The sequence below is a fragment of the Euprymna scolopes genome, chromosome 9 (assembly GCF_053919585.1).
Source record: "Euprymna scolopes isolate OS-2025 chromosome 9, ASM5391958v1, whole genome shotgun sequence".
Classification (NCBI taxonomy): Eukaryota; Metazoa; Mollusca; class Cephalopoda; order Sepiida; family Sepiolidae; genus Euprymna; species Euprymna scolopes.
The window spans coordinates 70,188,587-70,207,875 of NC_136490.1; the positions used below are offsets into that span (position 1 = coordinate 70,188,587).

Sequence of the window (19,289 nt, forward strand, 5' to 3'; positions counted from 1 at the left end):
AAAAATTAAATAACAAATAAAAAAATTAATACATAACATTATTTGAATTATTCCAACTTTTTTTTCTAAATTTCGATGTTAGATTTACAACGTTTCAGCCGATGTAACCTCTGATCTTCTTCAGGTCTATCTTATTGAACAGAACCATTTATTTAATCTTATGGCATAACGGATAATGTTCTAAATGATAGTCTTCTGGAGTTGTTAGTTCAATCATCAGTGCAAGCGAGACTAAGAATACAATTACAAACTTCTACTAAGTTCTGACTGCTGAAGCTATCCTCATGTATTAAATAAAAGGTTTCATTTAAAATTCCATACAAATCCCAAAGTTAGGCAGAAAGATTTCAAAGTTTTACAAGAAATACATGCAGAAGAATGGAGTTTACATCGGCTGAAACGTTGTGAGAATAATATCCAGTAGATCGTATAATCCAAACAGAAATTATCAATCTACATCTATAAAATTCCAAAACTTATTATCTATTACTAATGAATTTTGGGATCATTCTTTCTGAAGCCAAAGTTACACTATTACTATCTTTCAATGTTTAATTCAGGGAGGAGTTTTGTAGTACCTGTTCTGTTTTTATGATGCCATCGTCCCAGATATTATCTTTTTTTTTAATGGAAAGAGACAGTATAATGTATGCTCGTTCCTCTTAGGAATGATTTCCTTCTTCGTGTGTGGAAGGGTGATGTAGTATCTGTTCTATTGCCATGAAAGCATCCCCCTATGTATTGTCTTCTTTTTAAGGAGGGGGCAGTAGAGTATATGTTTGTTAGTCAGGATACATCCTCCCAGACATTACCTCTTCTTTTTTAGGAAGGGTAGTGTAATATCTATTCTGTGCTCATGTCACCTGAAGATTATATATTCTTTTTTGGAGAAGTAGTATAGTATCTGTTTTGTTGTCATGATACAATAACTTTTTACTTTCAATTCATAACAAAGCACAAGTTTATTGCCAGTGTATTCGTTTTCTTTCTTTTAATAAGATTCATTTACCATGCAATCAAAAACGTGCCAAAAATCTTTGGCACGTCAAATATCAATCGCGGATATGTCCTTGACAATCGGTTCACTCGGGTGGGGCACAGCTGTACCAAATACTCTACGGCCTGTCAGGTATGGCCCAGAACAATCTTAGGAGATGAATTTTCCAAGCTTTATCTTCTCTCTTTGAGAAGTAATTGGCCAATCATCTGAGGTTCCAGTATCAGTTAATGACAACGGGGCTGCTTGGCATGTTTTATAAGACCAGAATGCACTAAGCATGTTTTATAAGACCAGAATGCACTAAGCATGTTTTATAAGACCAGAATGCACTATGTTGGATGTGTTGACCTTTTTACTATCACCTCCCGGTTTTGTGCTACATTTTCCTTCAGTCGAATGAACGTAAATTGAATTATATGTTCACAAAATGTTTTTTCAGAAATGATCCTTTTAAGCTTAAAATCAGCAAATTATTTGATTAAAATGAAATTTCAACTTTTACTGTTTAATGAATTAATTTATAAAGAATAGTTGCATTTACACACATTTAGGGAAACATTTTTTAGTTATATCCTCTTTCTTAAAATCTATCTGTACCAACACGGCATTGGCCAAGATGTTTTTGTAAGTATTACTAGGTTTTATATCGAGGCCTCTTTTATATTCAGTATATAAGCTAAAAGTGATTTCGTTTTAATAAGAACAACATAAGATGTTAGAAAAATAATAAAAGGAAAAACAAGAAAGGGACAATAATTTTTACTAAAAGAGTTATTCCTATTCTTTGTTTCTTTTAGGATGATTATTTGAGAATTTCTGGGAAGAGTATTCTTCTAGTTTCAAATATAAGATTATATAGAACTTTCATACTCATGTGAACCAATGATGTAATTCTCATCAGAATCCATGAATAGAAACGAAAACAAATTAAAGTTTCACCTACTTAACCTCCAAGTCATAAGTCAACTGATTAAAACAGCTATCCTTTATATGCGGATCACTTCCAAACTATTAAAAAAATGGATTAAAAAATCCGAACATAAGGTTAGTGTTATGTTTTTTCTGAAACAAAAAATGTATAAAATCTTAACATGAATTTCTTTTTACAAGTTTCAATAATGTTGGAAATTTTATAGTTGATCAGGCATGTAATTTATTAAAAAACACATACTCAAATGAGGATGAAAAAATATGTAACTTTTAGATGACATTCTTGTTCCATTACAAAATCTTAAATGAACGACTTTTTAAACTAGTTATAAGAACTATTGTATCTTAGCTGTGAATAAAGTTTGATATCTGATAAGAAATTAAGAAATTTAAAATTCATTAGTAACATTTACGTTTGACAACAATAGAGAATGTGCACTTGAAGATATGTCCAACACAGATCTTACGAAGTGAGATCTGACTCTTCCTATTCACTACACATCAGCATTGACTGTATTGCATGTGCTTATTGAGCTTCCGGTTTTTTAACTTACGTGCAATCACCTGATCACTTTCATGATGCAACCCAAATGCATCTATTCATTTCATATTCAGCACAGAAGACAGACTTCATAACTTTAATAACAGTACTTAAGAGTATTCTCACTCATTTTGAGGAGATGCACCTTCTTCCTCTTCCAGGTGTAATAACATGTTATGTCTATAAGCAGCAGTCTCCATCACATATTCTGCTGATAAGCAAAGTAATTCCCAGCAGCAAGATGGAGTTGAAGTCTAAGACCAGAACAAGATGGAGTTGAAGTCTAAGACAATTCCTTGTTTTCTGAACAGTTTTGAGATGAATAGTTCTGCTTTCTGCATTGTAATATATGAGAGTCACCAGCATTTCGTATTTTCGTATTTCCGTATCTCGTGCTATGTGAGGCAATTTCGAGTATTTTGGTCCATTGCACACATAATATTTTGTTTCTGCATCAATTCTCTCTTCCGTTTGATCACACAATGGTTATACATTTGCTTCAGATAGTTCAGTATGATTGTTCTTTAAGACCCCTCCAACACAAGGCGCTTATGGTGAAAGCGCATAGTAAGAACTGGTTTGACAGACTTCTCAACGAACCTGAGTATTACTATAAATCATCAACATATTCACCGAGAAGGAATGGACTTTCAACTAGCATACTGTGAAGCTAGTGAAAGCAAACCATTCAGAACCCCAGGTAATCACTCCATAATGTCTCTCGCAAGTGATGACTCTTCGTTTGTATATGCGATTATGAGGTGCTCCAGCATGTATATCAGACAGCTAAGACAGCTTCATTTGCATGCACGTTAAATGTTATTGTTGTGTCTTAACATGTTCACAACATGCTTCACACTTAAGAATGAATGTAGATTGAAAGAAACTTTCTAGTTTATACATGAATCAATTGCTCACCACCTTTTCTATTAATTTATTGAAATCTCTTCTGTTACACCTAGTGGGATTGGAGTTTTATTTTTGTGACAAGCTTCGTTACTATCATACACTATCATAACTTCTGTCACATAATACAACCAAAATACACGACTGGGAGCAAATTCACATTGTGCAGATGTTCTGAGATGCCAGAAGATTTCTTTCACTCTAATACTTTATTTTCTCAAACAACGTTTCTTCAGAATTATCCCTCTGTTCAGAAAAGTTAATGTAATGTTAACAAACAAACGAATTTCTAACCTAATAGGTCCTGCTCAGTCTGCCAAGCTCCATCATGTTTTTTTACAAGTACTTCCATAGAATGCACTCTAATGAACGTATGTACTTTTACCCCTTTACAAAAATAACTTTAACTCGGTTATCAGTAGGGCTATGATAACAGCATATTCTTTTCATTATTTTGCCTCTAGAGTGTGTATCTGTTGATATTCTATATGCTTTTATATCGAGTGATGTGGTTCTCGGTTAATTAACTGTGTATAACTGCATTGGATATAAACTCGAGAGTCAAAACAATGACAAAAATATTCTGTTGCCATAACCCTAGTTATCAGTAAAATCCTTATGGGTAGAGGTTCTTAGACAAATAAATATTTTTGACTCTAATAGCTTTTTTTCATTCAGTTAATTTCCATTAAAAGTTGAGTTTCTCGAAAAATAGTATCTAACAACACATACCTCTCTCTAAAAATATTAAATAATAATTAACATGCAGTGTAGAAATTCTTGTAAAATATAAAAACAAGAGAAATTATATTACATATCACAAGCTGATCTCATTCTAAAAATTAGTAATAATACATGTTATAATCTAAAAATATTGTCCTTAATTAATTGAAACATAAATACTTTTTTTAAATATTGAGTAAGCATCTATTCAAAGATTTGTTTTCACTTAGCTGGTGTGTTCTTCGATTCCCACGGTGCATCCACTTTTTCAGCAGAATCAGCTTGTCAGATTTCTATAGTGATGTGGCAAACTTTCCATCTTCTCGTTTCTTTGCTACTATAACAGCTTTTGCAAACTTAAAAATTCTTTTGGGGGTTTATTTCTACATTATAGTATATATGTATATGCATAAAACAAGTCTCACCCTCTTTCTCTGTTTGGGATGGGGCTTTTATCCAAATCCAACTGCTCTCTCTCTGGTGATTCAGTTGAAAGAAAAAGCTTTTCTCTGCTCGTTCCCCATATAATACTAGAGGCTTCTGTGGCATCAATGTCAGGACACATACTTGAAGTCAAATTGAAGAATTTCACTCGACTATTTTTAATTTGACATGGATTTTTCCATACTATCTTTACGCACCCCCCATATGTAAATATTATAAAACTAAAAGAAAGGGTATAAAAATTTGGCTGTCTTCTACTGAATTGAACTTATTTTGAGACACCTGAGCCAGTATACATCTGCTAAGATGATATAAACGTGACTGGTTAAGTATATAATATTGAGAACCTTAGATGTACGAGTAAAAGTCATGCTTTGAGAGCTCATGGTCTCAGAAATACCGCAACTTAAGCTTGTGTTTTAGGTGACATAAAGATTGATAGAGAAATAGAAATATTGCAAACGATTCCCTGAATACAGTGAAGAAAATATCGATTTTTATGCAAAAATTAAGAGATCGATCACATGGTTGGCAAATATATATTGGAGCATGATATTTTCTGAGGATGAAAATGTGAAATTCTCGGAGACAATTTTCTAGATGCATCAAATGATGCCTTTGTACATATTTTATTAAGAAAATGTATAAAACAGCTGATGCTTTCAATCTTTACTGAGAAGTTGTACAATCTAAAGAAACAGACAAATCGAGTAAGATTCCAATTGCCGAAATCCCAAAATTTATATAAAAAAAAAATCAAAAACAAGTCAGAGAATCAATATTGAAAAAATAATTATGTAGATCTAATATATAAAAGGCAAAATGGGGACGGGCGTTTGTGTATGTCCACGAAAGGCTTTTTATGTTGGGGGTTTCGCGTCGGTTAGATTCCGAGAGAAGTTTTCTCATACGTCCTAGTTTGTAATATATCAGATTCGCAAGCGGACATTGTCTCTATCTTTTTTTTTTATCGAGTTTTAAAAAATTCCCTCGTTTCGATTGTTTTTTTGTCTTTTTCATATAAATAAAGTGAAACTAATCGAAGCAAATACATCTACCTGGACTTCCGGCCGTTCTGTGATTACTATTTATTTGGATACTGCCAGAGTCCCCCCTTTTTTGGAGAGTTGCTCCCCCCCACATTAAAAACGACGTTTATGGGAGGTTATAAGCATTTAAAAGCAACGCCATTTCCGCAAGTCATCTTTTTGATTGACTATGTTAAATTTGAACGCTTTACACTTCCGGTCGCGTCATGGAGTAGGGGTAAGACGTTAAGTTTTCTTTCACTTTCTTTTCCGCCTTTGCGTCACGGATTCAAGCCTGCCTGCCTACTACCACTTTTTTTTTGTACTCAACACACATCTCCAAACACCCGGGCATCGCCAGGCACCTCCACTAGTTTACAATAAATAAGCCTGAAACACTGAAACAGAAGCTAATGCAAGACTATTTCAGGTTTTCAATAAATTACAAGTTTGACAGAAGTACAATTACTTTCTTATAATCTTTGGTTTAAGTTTGATTAGTTTGTATTAGGTTTAAATAGTTCAAGACTATATTATTCCAAGTATGCAAATTATTTTGCAAGCAAACATTTAGAAAAAAAAAATTATATATATATATATATAAGTTTGAGTTTGCAATGAAAAATAACAAAGAAAAAATAAAAATATCCTCAATATCTGCCAGCATATTAGAAACTTAAGCGTGAAACAGAAAGTTAAAAGTTACAAGTCAAATGAGTTATCAAAATTAGATAGTCTGATCTTTAAGTGTTACTTATGAATGTCTTACTGCCAAAAGCACCAAAGGTGCGTTCAATGCTTAACTGCATTAGAAAGTTTCACAAGAATTACCTGAAGATTAACTTGTAGCAGCATAAAAGAATTAATTGTCAAGTCATTGTTGGCATTAGCTCCTATAAATACTTTTGTTTCACAGCTTTTCATTCCCGTTTCTAAAAAGTGTATATAATTTTACTTATAATACACATTTTAGAGTACTTCTTTGTTTAACTTGAAAAATTAGTTTGTATCACTTGCGTGAACTTTGTAATTGCATATTTTTTATATATAACTTTAAAGTTATATAAGTAAGACCTTATATAATTTCAAAAGTGTCATATTTCCCAATAAATGTTTATTTAATATTTTATATATATATATATATATATATATATATATATATATAACCGTAATAAGTAAATTATATAAAGATTGAACCGTATAGATTTATATACATTTCGAATATGGTTTTGTTTACTAAATTTATACAAACTTTTGTTCATAAAGGTTGTACAATAATCTTATGAATTTTACAGTATTTGTATAAAAGTGATCAATAACCACTATTATATATATATATAAACGCATATTTGCTCTACAACAGTATTGAGCACTTTCTTCAGTTTTTATTAATTACCATTTCTACTATATATATATATATATATATATATATATATATATATATATATATATAATTTGGCAATAATTTAAAACCATGCAAATATATTTTGCAATATATATGTTTGTATAAATAAAAATGTATTCTGAATCAATGAATGGCTTCAATTGTATTCAAGTACTTTAAGGTTTATAAGATTGTTTGTGCCACTTTATGACGACAGCAATCCCACGCAGTGCCACGCAAAAGTATTGGATACATTACATTTTTCTTCATAACTTTAATTAAGGTCCAAGATTTTAATTAAAATTTGGTTAGTATATTCCTATTACTATTCTAAATTATATTTGGAGTAGTAATTACAAAATCAAAGTTTAGAAAGTTTATATTTAAGGCAAAATATGAATTAACAAACGCAAAAGTATTGGATACACTTTAAAAAAATTCTTATTCTGAAATAAATTTAAATGACTTTTGATTCGCGTGTTGCAATAATGCAAACGAGTTATCACTGACCAATCAGAGAGCTTTATATTAAAATAATTTTATAAAATTCTTCAAGATTGGGTTCACTCCTTCAAAGTCAACCAGTTCATTAATAAAAATGTCTAAAACTAAAGAGTTGTCAATAGACATTCGTCAAAAAATCATTGATAAGCACAAAGAAAGAAAAGGGTATCGAATAATATTAAGGGAACTTAATCTACCACTTAATACAGTTGGAAACGTTATTAGAAAGTTTAAAACCCTGGTGAAGCTGTTGTAAATCTTCCAAGATGTGGTCGGCCAAGGAAATTAAATGAAACAAAATCAATGTGGGTAAGCAGAAAGGTACAAAAAACTCTTCTCTTCCTCGTGGTGAAATTCAAACCGACCCTAGAGAAGCTGGGATTAATGTGAGGAAGGATACAATCAGTAGAGTTCTAAATCGTGCAGGTTTTGTATCAAAGCCCCCCCCCCCCAAAGTTCCATTATTGAAGCTTAAACATGTCAGATCACGTTTGTATTATGTTAAATCATATGGGGAACAGCCCTAAAAATTTTGGAATAAGGTAATCTGGTCAGACGAAACGAAAATCGAAATCTTTGGAAGAAACACAGCAACACATGTATGGCGTAAAAATGGCACCGCCTATAACAAAAAAAAATACCATGCCTACGGTAAAATTTGGCGGTGGTTCGATTATAGTATGGGGGTGTTTTTCATCCAAAGGTACTGATGAACTATAAATCATCAATGGTAAAATGAATGGACATATGTACAGGGAGAGTTTTGAGAAAAACCTTCAGCAATCTGCTGTTTTGTTGGGACATAATAACGATTTCGTGTTTCAACAGGACAATGATCTCAAGCATACTGCCAAACTAACCAGAAATAGCTTAGAAATAACGGAATTGACGTTCTTATTTGGCCCAGTCAGTTTCAAGACCTCAACCAAATTGAAAATTTGTGGAAAATATTAAAGATCAATGTTCATAAGAGGAATCCACAAAATATTCAACAGCTAGAACAGTTCTGCAAAGAAGAATGGCAAAAAAATACCTGCATATCTTTACAAAGAAATGTGTGCAACTATAGAAAGCGATTGGAAGCTGTTAAACGCAATAAAGGCTATGCAACCAAATATTAAATCAATGGATCCAATACGTTAATTGATTTATATTTTCCCTTTAATATAAACTTTCTAAACTTTAATTTTGTAATTACTACTCCAATATTAGTTAGAATAGTAATAGGAACATACTGACCAAATTTTAGGTAAAATCTTGAACCCTTATATTATGTTATGTTAAGTTATGAAGAAAAATGTAATGTATTCAATACTTTTGCGTGGCACTGTATATATATATATATATATATATATATATACTCGCAAAGATGCAATAGAGGTAAAGTGATCTCGCTTGTTTTCTTTTCCTTATAAAGGAAATGTTTCTTTTCCATAATGTTTAATTGTTAAAGTGTTTTTTATTTAATAAGTCTGAAGAAAGGCTGTTCTTGAGAAAATTTTCAAACGACATATTGTTTGAATTTGTCCAAATGATCTTGTAACTAACAATGAAATACACTTTTTGTTGCTATCAACCCATTCTTTGAAGTCTTGGTTTTTGTTAAAACAGTATATATATATATATATATATATATATATATATATATATATATATATATATATATATATATATATATATATATCGAATACAATTGCGTGTACTCTTTATTTGAAATATGATAGAAAAATAATTTAAATTTTAAATATATATATATTAGAAGAATACCGTTCTAGGACAGCTAAAATTAATTGCCGAAACAGAGCAGTTTTGCAGCATATTTTTTGTCTTGTTATAAAGATTAAAATCAAGATATAATAATATTAAATCATATCTGGAATACTTTTTCCAATTTAGAAAAAATCCATTACATGACTGACTCTATAACATATCTAAAATTTAATGATTTAACGGTGTAAGGAGAAATTGAAATTTAATTTTACTATGGTTCAAATTTAATGAAGATCTGAATTTCCAAATAAAAGGTTGTGCCGCTTAGAACCTCTTAAAAATGCTCCAAGGAAACAGAGATTTGGTGAATACTTAATAATTGATGTTGACTACATGTTAGTAAATTATTTTTTTTACAAATCAGATGAAGAAGTTATATATTTAGAAACCGTCCTTGATTTATTACAATCAGTTCATACAGCCATAAATATCTCTTTTCATAGAGATTGAATCAGCAAGGGAAATAACTTTGTAGTGCAAATGAGAAAAAACAATTTTAGATGAATATTATTAGTTTATCAGTATCAACATTTACTTTTAAAAATCCTTGAGGTATATTCACAATGACGATGTTGATTACATCATATTTACTATACGTATCTATCGTTGCTTGGTAAGTCTTTGATATTAGTACACTAAAAACTTACCAAACAACTTGCAACATAGGTCCCCTGCTCTATCTGTACTCATTGTAATAAGGACTGCTACTTGTGCCTCAGCCTCCATCGTTATGATCGTAGATCGTTTTCTGAATGTTTTCATTTGAGTGTGCATCGATCATAATTTCTGAAGATCGTGGTTCCACTGTATTTAAAAAAAATATGGATGTACTCAGAGGTCAAGTGTTCAAAAATATTGAGAGAGGTGAAATATTAATTTCTTTAATTCAACATTTTATATTAATTCAAAACGTGTCTTTATTCTTGTTAAATGTTTAATGAATCCAATGAAAACTGCTCACAATAAGTAATAATAAAGAATGCTAAATAATGTTTCAATTTATCTAAGTATATGCTTAGGCAATCTTGCGTTCGTACATACGTTATCACTCTCCACCCGAAGATGCAATGCAAGGAAAGTAAATTTTCAATTTTCCTCTGATGATGCTATTTTGTCAAATGTGAAACTCAACTAAAATGCACTTTCTGTGTCTTCAGGCTAGAATCAAAATAAAATATCTGTTCTGTTAGATATGGTACACTTATATCTTTAGGTTAATAATGGATGTCCATAGAATGAAAATATATCATAAATTATCGCAAGTATTTTGAGGATGGACCCACATAACCAAATAAATTTTGAAAGTACATTAAGTTGAGTACTTGAATAAGTATTATTTAATTAGAACAAAGGTGATACAATAATCTCATGAGAACTGCATTTGCTCCGTATGTCTATAGAATGGAAAACATTTGAAGCAATGTACAAGAGATGACAGATACAATTGTGGAGTTTCCACAGGTCCCACTAGTTTAAAATATTACAGTACTAATTCCAACAGAAAAATAAGCTAATCATTAACATATTTGAGTGCACTGAATTTATTACTATCAGTTTCACACCTGTACAAACTATACAATAAACCAGAATCTTTTCCATAAGTCAAAAGCTGATTTGCCAAATCGACTATCAGGATCTTTTATTTTGCCTGCTTTTGATATTCTTATAAACTAAACCACCTTTCTTTAGTCTCATCCATTCTTGAAAATTAATGTCTACTCTTTTTCTTTGGGAATCACAACCATCTGTTACACATCGTCTCATTGGTTTTCCACATTTGTGTATGATATCTTCCAGATGAGGTTTATATCACTCTAGCACAGCTTTATTTCCTCAAAAAAGGAAATATTTCATGCCCTTAGTGACCACCATTAAATGGATTTTAACCTTTTAAACCTCCTGATCAACCAACACAGTTACCCATAATACAGTTAGAAAAAAAGAAAACAGGAACCTTGCAGTGCCAGTGCAATCTATACCAGACTCGGATTACTGGTGGATGAAGTGGGGTGCAAGAAAGGTATGATCTGTGAGGTTTTCATGATTTCTATTTATTAGCATTTATTTAAAATTTTGTCTTAGAAAATTACATCAAGGCGTTTAATACTTTATATTATTTGGATCATTTCTATCAGGGAACGTTTCAACTGATTTAACTTCTGACTTTCTTCAGGTGGGTCTTGTCAAACTTGAGAATATTTGTGTTAAGCTATAATCTATGAGTTCGAACTTCCATACAGAATCCCGAGTTCAACATAGATTCCCGGGATTGATAAGAGGCATATTAAGGTCGAAGGCTATATCAGCATATATCTTTTGGTAATATAATCAAAGATGAGAAAATAATCGTAATAATACAAATTATCAGTCCTCAATCTAAGAATTCTAAAACGTTTAATACAAATAACTGTTTTTTTAATTATAAAGTGTATAATTCATTCAATGAACGTTGGAAATGTTATTAAAATTGAAACATTTTGATTTTTATTGATTCTGGTTGCGTCCCCAAGAGGTAAAATGGGTTAACATAGACAAAAATAGCACTTTCCGTGATATAGAATCTTTTCCAACCATTACATTTTGCTAAGAAATTACCCAAAAGCAAGACCACATGGATATACATCTGCAAACGTAATAGTTGACCCTGGGAAAATTCTGGGGCTTGAGCCACAGGATGTTTTAGGGGTGAAAAACACACCATTTAGGGCTAATTTTTATTTTTCTCCTAAAATTCATACGTTTGTCTAAATAGGAATTTCAAATGGTACCAAATTATAAAAAAAATAAGGCATCGCTTGTCATGAAATAATGTCATTTGGCTGTTTTAGCCCAATGTTTTACATCAGGCAAGGGGTTTGAATGGGCAAAATAGGTAATAGTTCTACAACTGATTTTGGCTAACAGTACAAGGGAAGTAACTCTTATAGACTCGATTTTAAAATATTGATTATAACACATGTGATTGGTTGTATGCTTGTGTACCACAAGCCTGGCCCACTAGGGAATTTTTAAAATCTTCTCACCGATGAGCTCAACAAATTGTCTGGTGGTATAAAGGTACTTTGGTTGGGTGATTTCAATTTGGATCATCTTCTTGCATACAATGTGGCAATATAATCCCTTAATGGATCTCAACAATTTCTTCAGTGCTCAAATTACACAACTCAAATTGACTTAATTCTTGATACAGAAGTTTCTTCACCAGCACTACTGTGGCTTTCCAGCCAATTTAGTGATCACTTTGTTTTGTACTTTAATGTGTGATTACTTTATATCTGTTTTGATTCATTTATTTCATATCGATAAAATAGCGAAAAATAACATGTGAACCATCCCCCATTAATATCTACCATATAAATTTTTTTTTTTAACTTATACAGAAGCAATACATTATCGTGGTTATAGGGCTTTTACTAAATCTGCTTCATTACCTTTTATTCCAAATATGACAAAGGCAGCAGTCGATGGACCATATAGTTTTTGACATGTTGTTAATAGAGTTAAAGTCTACGTTTCATAGAACTTATTAATACGTTGGAATTTGATTCATGTATATTGGATTATATTTATCCCTTCACATGAGGCTCATATGTATTTTGATTAGAATTGAAGTTAACATCTAAAAAGTATATTTTTATGTTTACTAATACTATATATATATATATATATATATATATATATATATTATATATATATTATATATATATATATATATTATATTATATATATATTATATTTTTATTCGTTTTTGCGATACGTTTCGAATGAATTAAATTATTTACAAAAGTTCATTTTTGCCTAATGCGAGTTGGGAATAATTTTCCCTTTAACCAATTTGGTACCCCATACATGGGGAGCAGAATATATATTATTTTTTAAAATATAATTATCTATTGACACGTGTTTCGTCGTCTACGACTCATCAGAGTGGCTGAATCTAGTGAGATTCAAAATCGGGACCCCACGGTAATGAGCCTGACCTCTTTATCCGCTGGTCTATCTCATATCACAAAAATAAAAACAAATAACATCTTAACAGTCGTCAAGATAAACCAGCGGATAAAGAGGTCAGGCTCATTACCATGGGGTCCCGATTTCGAATTTCGCTAGATTCAGCCACTCTGATGAGTCGTAGACGACGAAACATGTGTCAGTGGATAATTATATTTTAAAAAATTATATCTATCTATCTATATTTACATATTATATATTATATAATACATGGCAATCTTCTCTCTAATGAGAGAATGGTCTTCTGCATCTAGTCTGGTGCACTGCAGCGTCCACGTGGCTATAAATTCAAGGCTGAAGTTGCTTTTTTGGATGCAGGTCTGGGTGAGTGAGAAAGAGACCTAGATTTTTGCAGAAGCACATTTTACAATTTAAACTTCAGAATGGCAGAATTAGCCTAATAATATAAATTGTATTTGCTTTACACACTTAAAATACTGTTTTTCGGTATATATATATATATATATATATATATATATATATATATATATATATATATATATATATTCTTCATATGAAATTCTAGAAAAATATATTCAAGATAATTTACATGACCAAGTATTTAATAAATTACAATAATAATTCAACAAAATACAGAAATGATAATTGTCTTTTTAATTTTTTTTATTGTAGCCAATCAAAACCGGAATTTTCTTGAACAAAAGCCAAATAAACCTTTGTAAACATTTTAGACGCTTAATAGCAGCATTTATAAATGTTTAAAGACAAAAAATTTCACTTAGATTACAATGGTAACAATGAATTCCTAAACAGAATTTTCTTTACCATACAAACATTCTTATAAAAATGACAAACAATGACTTGATAGAGACGGCTTTGTGTCTATGGATAAACTATAATTGAGTGATTTAATTTGATTCATACAATACAATGCCATGCATAATGCATTCATGCAGAATGTTTTAAAATCAAACAATGAAAATAATTCAGGTAAATACTCTTGATATGCTTGCAGTTAAAAGATTCAAAAACATATGGAATACAAATTGATCTTATGACCTATGAGTTAAATTCTGTTTTGTTTATTTATATTATGTAGGATCTGTCTAAAAATTAATGGGACTGATATCATAAACAATTTGTAAACCAATTAACCACACTCCAGTCTAATTAACTTTCCAATTCTTCTCTGCCAAGATAAAATACCCTTACAGAAGAATTCTTTTAGAGGTTTCTGTTTCATTGTTATTGTCTCCATTGGGGTCCCACTGATGATCATCTTGAGCTTGAAGAAAAAGAAAAAATTCATACAGAGCAAGATCAGATGAATAGAAAACGTGTCCCTGTACTGCAATGTTCTTCTTGGTCCACAACACTTAGATTCTCAATGCATTGTCAGCAGTGCATTGTCATGGTGAGCAGAAGTTGTAAATATATGAAAAACAAATATGAACAAATACAACAGTTGCAGAAAAGCAAGATTAAAATTATTTATGCTCCAGATAGCTCAAGATATCAAGTTAAATATCTGTCTTTCGCCTATAGCTCACACAGACCCATAATTTTCTAGATACATCTGGTATATGTTATTTTATATCAGTTAGCTAGTTAGAACTAAATAGGTGGCTAATATACTGTACAAAGCATATGATGTCGGTTAATATTACATGCAACTGAAATAAAACAATTTTCATAAAAATAAAATGAAGGACTGAGAAATGAATTAAACTTAGTCATATCATAAGAATTCTTGTCTAATATTTAGGGCTTCTAAATACAGAAATATAGAAGAGAGAAATATGACATGCAAGCATTTTGTATTTTTTATTAATAGAAATAGAAATTAAAAGAAAACCATCCCAAACATATTTAATTTTAAAAAGAATATTTCTCTCATCTGTATTTCTAGATGAGATTCGAAAAATAAGCTATGCCATCTATTTTAGTTATAATTATGACAAGAGAATATTCTTTTCGTTATTTAGGTATTTCTTGAGTATATATCAGTTTATATTTTATGCTTTTAGATAGCGTGATGTGGTTCTCGATTGATTAACTGTGTCTAACTGCGTCGGATATATACTCGAGAGTCAAAACAATGATACGAATATCCTCTTGTCATAGCCCGCATAATAATATAAACGCTAACATCATTTATTAAACAGAATATTACGTTTCCTTATGAAGTACTTGCCCCAAGATGGATTGATAAAACTGAAACCTTTAGACCTTTTACTAAATGGAAGTATGTCGGAAAATAAATACAAAATTATCCAAAATACATTGCTACGAGCAAAAATAAATTCTACAAGATTAAACTCATGGCTTTTGAAATTAATCAATTCTGTTTTAACTTAAACTTAAACAAACTTCCATTATTAGATGTTAAAATGATCAAAATTGACTTCAACTTTGAGAATCTTTTTAATTTTAGATCATATAGATTATCGGTTGTAAATATTATTGAAATCTATATAGACTTATTTGGATATTTGTGCGTATTGAGCACTTATTTGATTTTTTGTTAACTTTTCAATTTTTTTTTTTTTCAAAATCAAAATTTATGAAGATAAAAATGCTGTACTAACTCTATCGGATTCTGACCAAATTTTATAAAAATGCAAGCCAAATTAATTAAGAAATATGTGTACAAAAACTGAATGAAACTTGGAAGTTTACAATTAGTGCAGGATTATTTTATTGGTTATTAAAAAAAACTGTCAGAATTTCTTAATAAAAAATAAAAAACAACTACGAATGATAAATGTTGAATTATTTATCATACGTAAATATTTATTTAAAAAATATTTCTAACAACCATGAGATTCAATTTGAAATTTACAAAAAAAAAAAAAAAAAACTTTTTTGCTCTGACTAAAATCTTTCAAGTATAGTTTGTAATTGGTAGGAATCTCATTTTACATATTGTGTGACTTAAACTATAAAATTTACTCTAATATTAATCTGATATTTTAAAGTCTGTCAGAAGAATGTTTTTTATGAATCATGCCACAAAGATAACATTGAAAGTTAGCACCCTTGTATACGACTGGTACAAGAGTAAAAAAATAAAACAGTACGAGATTGACCTGTACAAAAGGATATGGACAAAAAGTCACAGAGTACACAAGCGGAATGAAAGTATACATACATCAGTTTATCACTGTTGGTTACATATATGAACAAAGAGATGGAAAAATCAATTTTTTTTCTTTCTTACATCAAACAAAGCGAACCCCAGAATCTACATTTTCCTGGTTCTCTCTGGTTAAGCACAAGCCAACGAAAATAGACCTAAAGATGCCAATAAGTTTATTTTTGTAATACTAAGTTTGGGTACATAAACGTTAAAATATACCCAATTATAAATTTTAAAGGTTAAGTTGATTATAATTTGTATTTAAAATCAAGATAGTTTCCTACTTCAACTTCTATTTGCTGAGATAGAAGAGATCAGAAATCAGCTTTCTCCTGCGTCGGGTTTTGAACAATGTTCTTAATAGCATAGTTTTATCAGATTTTTCAGCTTGTCAGTAGATAGTGTTTCAGGTTAATAAGACAATTCTTTTGTCTACTCGTGGAACATCATCTTTATCTGATTTTTTAAACTTTTTCTCCTGCTATGACAATCATTCGTCAATATTAACTGACATTATTCCAAGACCTAGCATCTCAATATTATCATATTATTTCTATCGAAAAGACCTATTATCAGATTTGTGAGTGTTTGTCTTCCAAGCAATTCATATTATTGCAGTATTTTGTCATGCAAAGGAAGTCAACATTTTTATATAGTCCTTCGTGAGATTGTAAAGAAATTTTAATAATTGTGATTACTTTATTTATATCCAAAGTTGAAAAGAACCAACTTTGAGCTTTTTGGCCACAGTATAAAAATGTTATAATTTATATTATCAGGTGTACTTTTAACGACTTTATAATCATATTTTCCCTTAGAAGACCAGTGGAATCGTCACAAAGTGTATGAGAAAGAAATATTAATCACAGGAAAAGAGTATTCAATATTAAGAACAATGAAGTTAAATGAACCGGAGTTTTTCTAATTCTTTAAAATCAATTTAGCAAAAGCATGGAAAAATGTAATTCAGACATTTTAAGTTAAAGAAAAATAAAACATGCAGCAACAAACCGAAAATTAAAATGTGAAAAATATTTTAAACGTTTTTTAAAAATCATTTTATTAAGATTCGGAAAGAACAAATGTAAAAAAATCGAATTTACCTCAAAACATTATTCGAATGTTAAGTACAAAGATAATCTTTTTTTACTATCATTATAAACTTTATTAATATTTTCTTTATATATTTTCAAAATATTTCTTATTTTTTACTTTTATTATCCTTAAATCATTCAAAGTTCAGTATTTTTGTTACACTTAAAAAACATAACGAATAAACTTATTAGTAAAAACTTAATAACAGTAACAAATTTGAAATGTACATTATGTACAATTTATAAACAGAATCAGATTTTAGTAAATCAATGAGTACTTACCAAGTTGATCTGCAATAATATTAATTTTTGCAACAGCTTCGGCAATTTCTGAATTCTCTTTCACCATTATTTCAATTTCACCAACAGAATATCCAAAACCTGTCAAATCGATCACAACTTTGCAATCAGAAGGTAACTGATAGGATTTCCTCATGGTAGTAAATGTTGCAAAAGGTTCGAGCTTGAAATCCTGAATAATTCCTTTATTCTCAGAAAATTCCACGCCTGGTTTAATGATTTCAAGCAATGCATTTCTGATGTCTTTTTCCTCTTCAAGCTCTTTAAACGCGGTACTTATATGAAGAAAGCCTTCATCCATGTTAACAGGCATTTTGAACTCCCATTTTCTGTTTCGTTTTCTGAGCCAACAATCCTTCAAGATCAAGTCATAAGAATCGTTGTCATAATAGACATCTTCAAAAGAAACCTCCGATATCAGTTTACCATTTGCTTGAAGCAAAATACTCTCATCAAAGTTGGTGACTTGAAATTTTCGTTCAACTTCAATGTGATGTGACTGCAAAGCAGCCCTCTCTTCCTTTAGGATAACATCTTCATCAGGATTTTTGACAGATATAGTGGATAAAGCTTTAGACTCACTGCCAACTTCAGTTGCCTTTTGATCTTTAATATCAATTGAAGGTTTTTCAACATCGAATTTGAATATGGTATTCAAGTTTTCAGCTCCAATGTCATCCTTTTTGATACAAACATCTTTAATATTTTCAGTTGAAGTTTGCATGGCAATGTGTTCTGGAACTATGTCCTCTGTAGCCATAGGTGGTGCTTCAACTACGACATTTGGTTGATGTTCCTCGATAATGCTATCATCATATGTGACGTCTTTATATCCGATATCCACATTCACAACTAGTTCTTTATCTGCAAGTACACCAACTTCATTAGGAATCAACTCGCTCTCGGCTCCAGATATAACGTTTGTATCCTTCAAGTTCACATTCAAAGGCTGATCAACACTTTTCTCTTCTGATGCAAGGAAGAGATTTAATTTGGATATTTGCTGAGACTCTGGGTTAAAAGTCTGGATATCCGTTTGCTGATTTGTATCTTTTGCAAGAAAATTCACATCACTGGTTTGATCGACTCCCATGATGATTTCAATATTTTTCTTTTCAACTTCTTTAGCACCATCATTGGAAGAGACACTTTGGTAACTCTTTTCTTGATGAAGACAATCCCCAGTTTTATTTGTGCTGTTTTCCAACTCTGCCTTAGCTTCTTTCATTATTCCGTCTATGTCTTCATCTTTAACAGCCTCAGAACTACTTGCATCTTGATTATTAGCCCTTGTTAATACGGGAGTGTAAGTTACAAACTTTTCCTCAAAATGATCAATACTCAAATGGTACTCAGTGGAATCCATGCTTTCTTTGTTTTTCTTAATGAAGTTTTACCCTGCAATAAAGAGATAAATAGAATTTAAAGTAAGAACAAGTTTACCAAACAAATTGCAAATTGTACATTTTTCAAGTTGAAATAAGTAGAAAAGCATTAATGTTTATCATCATAGACTTCATATAACTATTTTATACCATTTTTTTCTGTCTCTAT

At 30.6% G+C, this 19,289-nt stretch overlaps 1 protein-coding gene across 17 annotated transcripts in view; it reads right to left on the bottom strand.

Moving 5' to 3' along the window:
* The window catches only part of LOC145284706 (uncharacterized), a 2,222,015-nt gene that overhangs the window by 512,441 nt on the left and 1,690,285 nt on the right, over positions 1-19,289 (bottom strand). For all 17 annotated transcript variants that reach the window (XM_080133597.1, XM_080133600.1, XM_080133596.1 and 14 more), the window contains one exon: positions 17,718-19,133. In XM_080133597.1, the coding sequence (XP_079989723.1) occupies positions 17,718-19,101 (1,384 nt within the window). In that variant the 5' untranslated portion in view covers positions 19,102-19,133. The remainder of the gene's footprint in view (positions 1-17,717; positions 19,134-19,289) is intronic.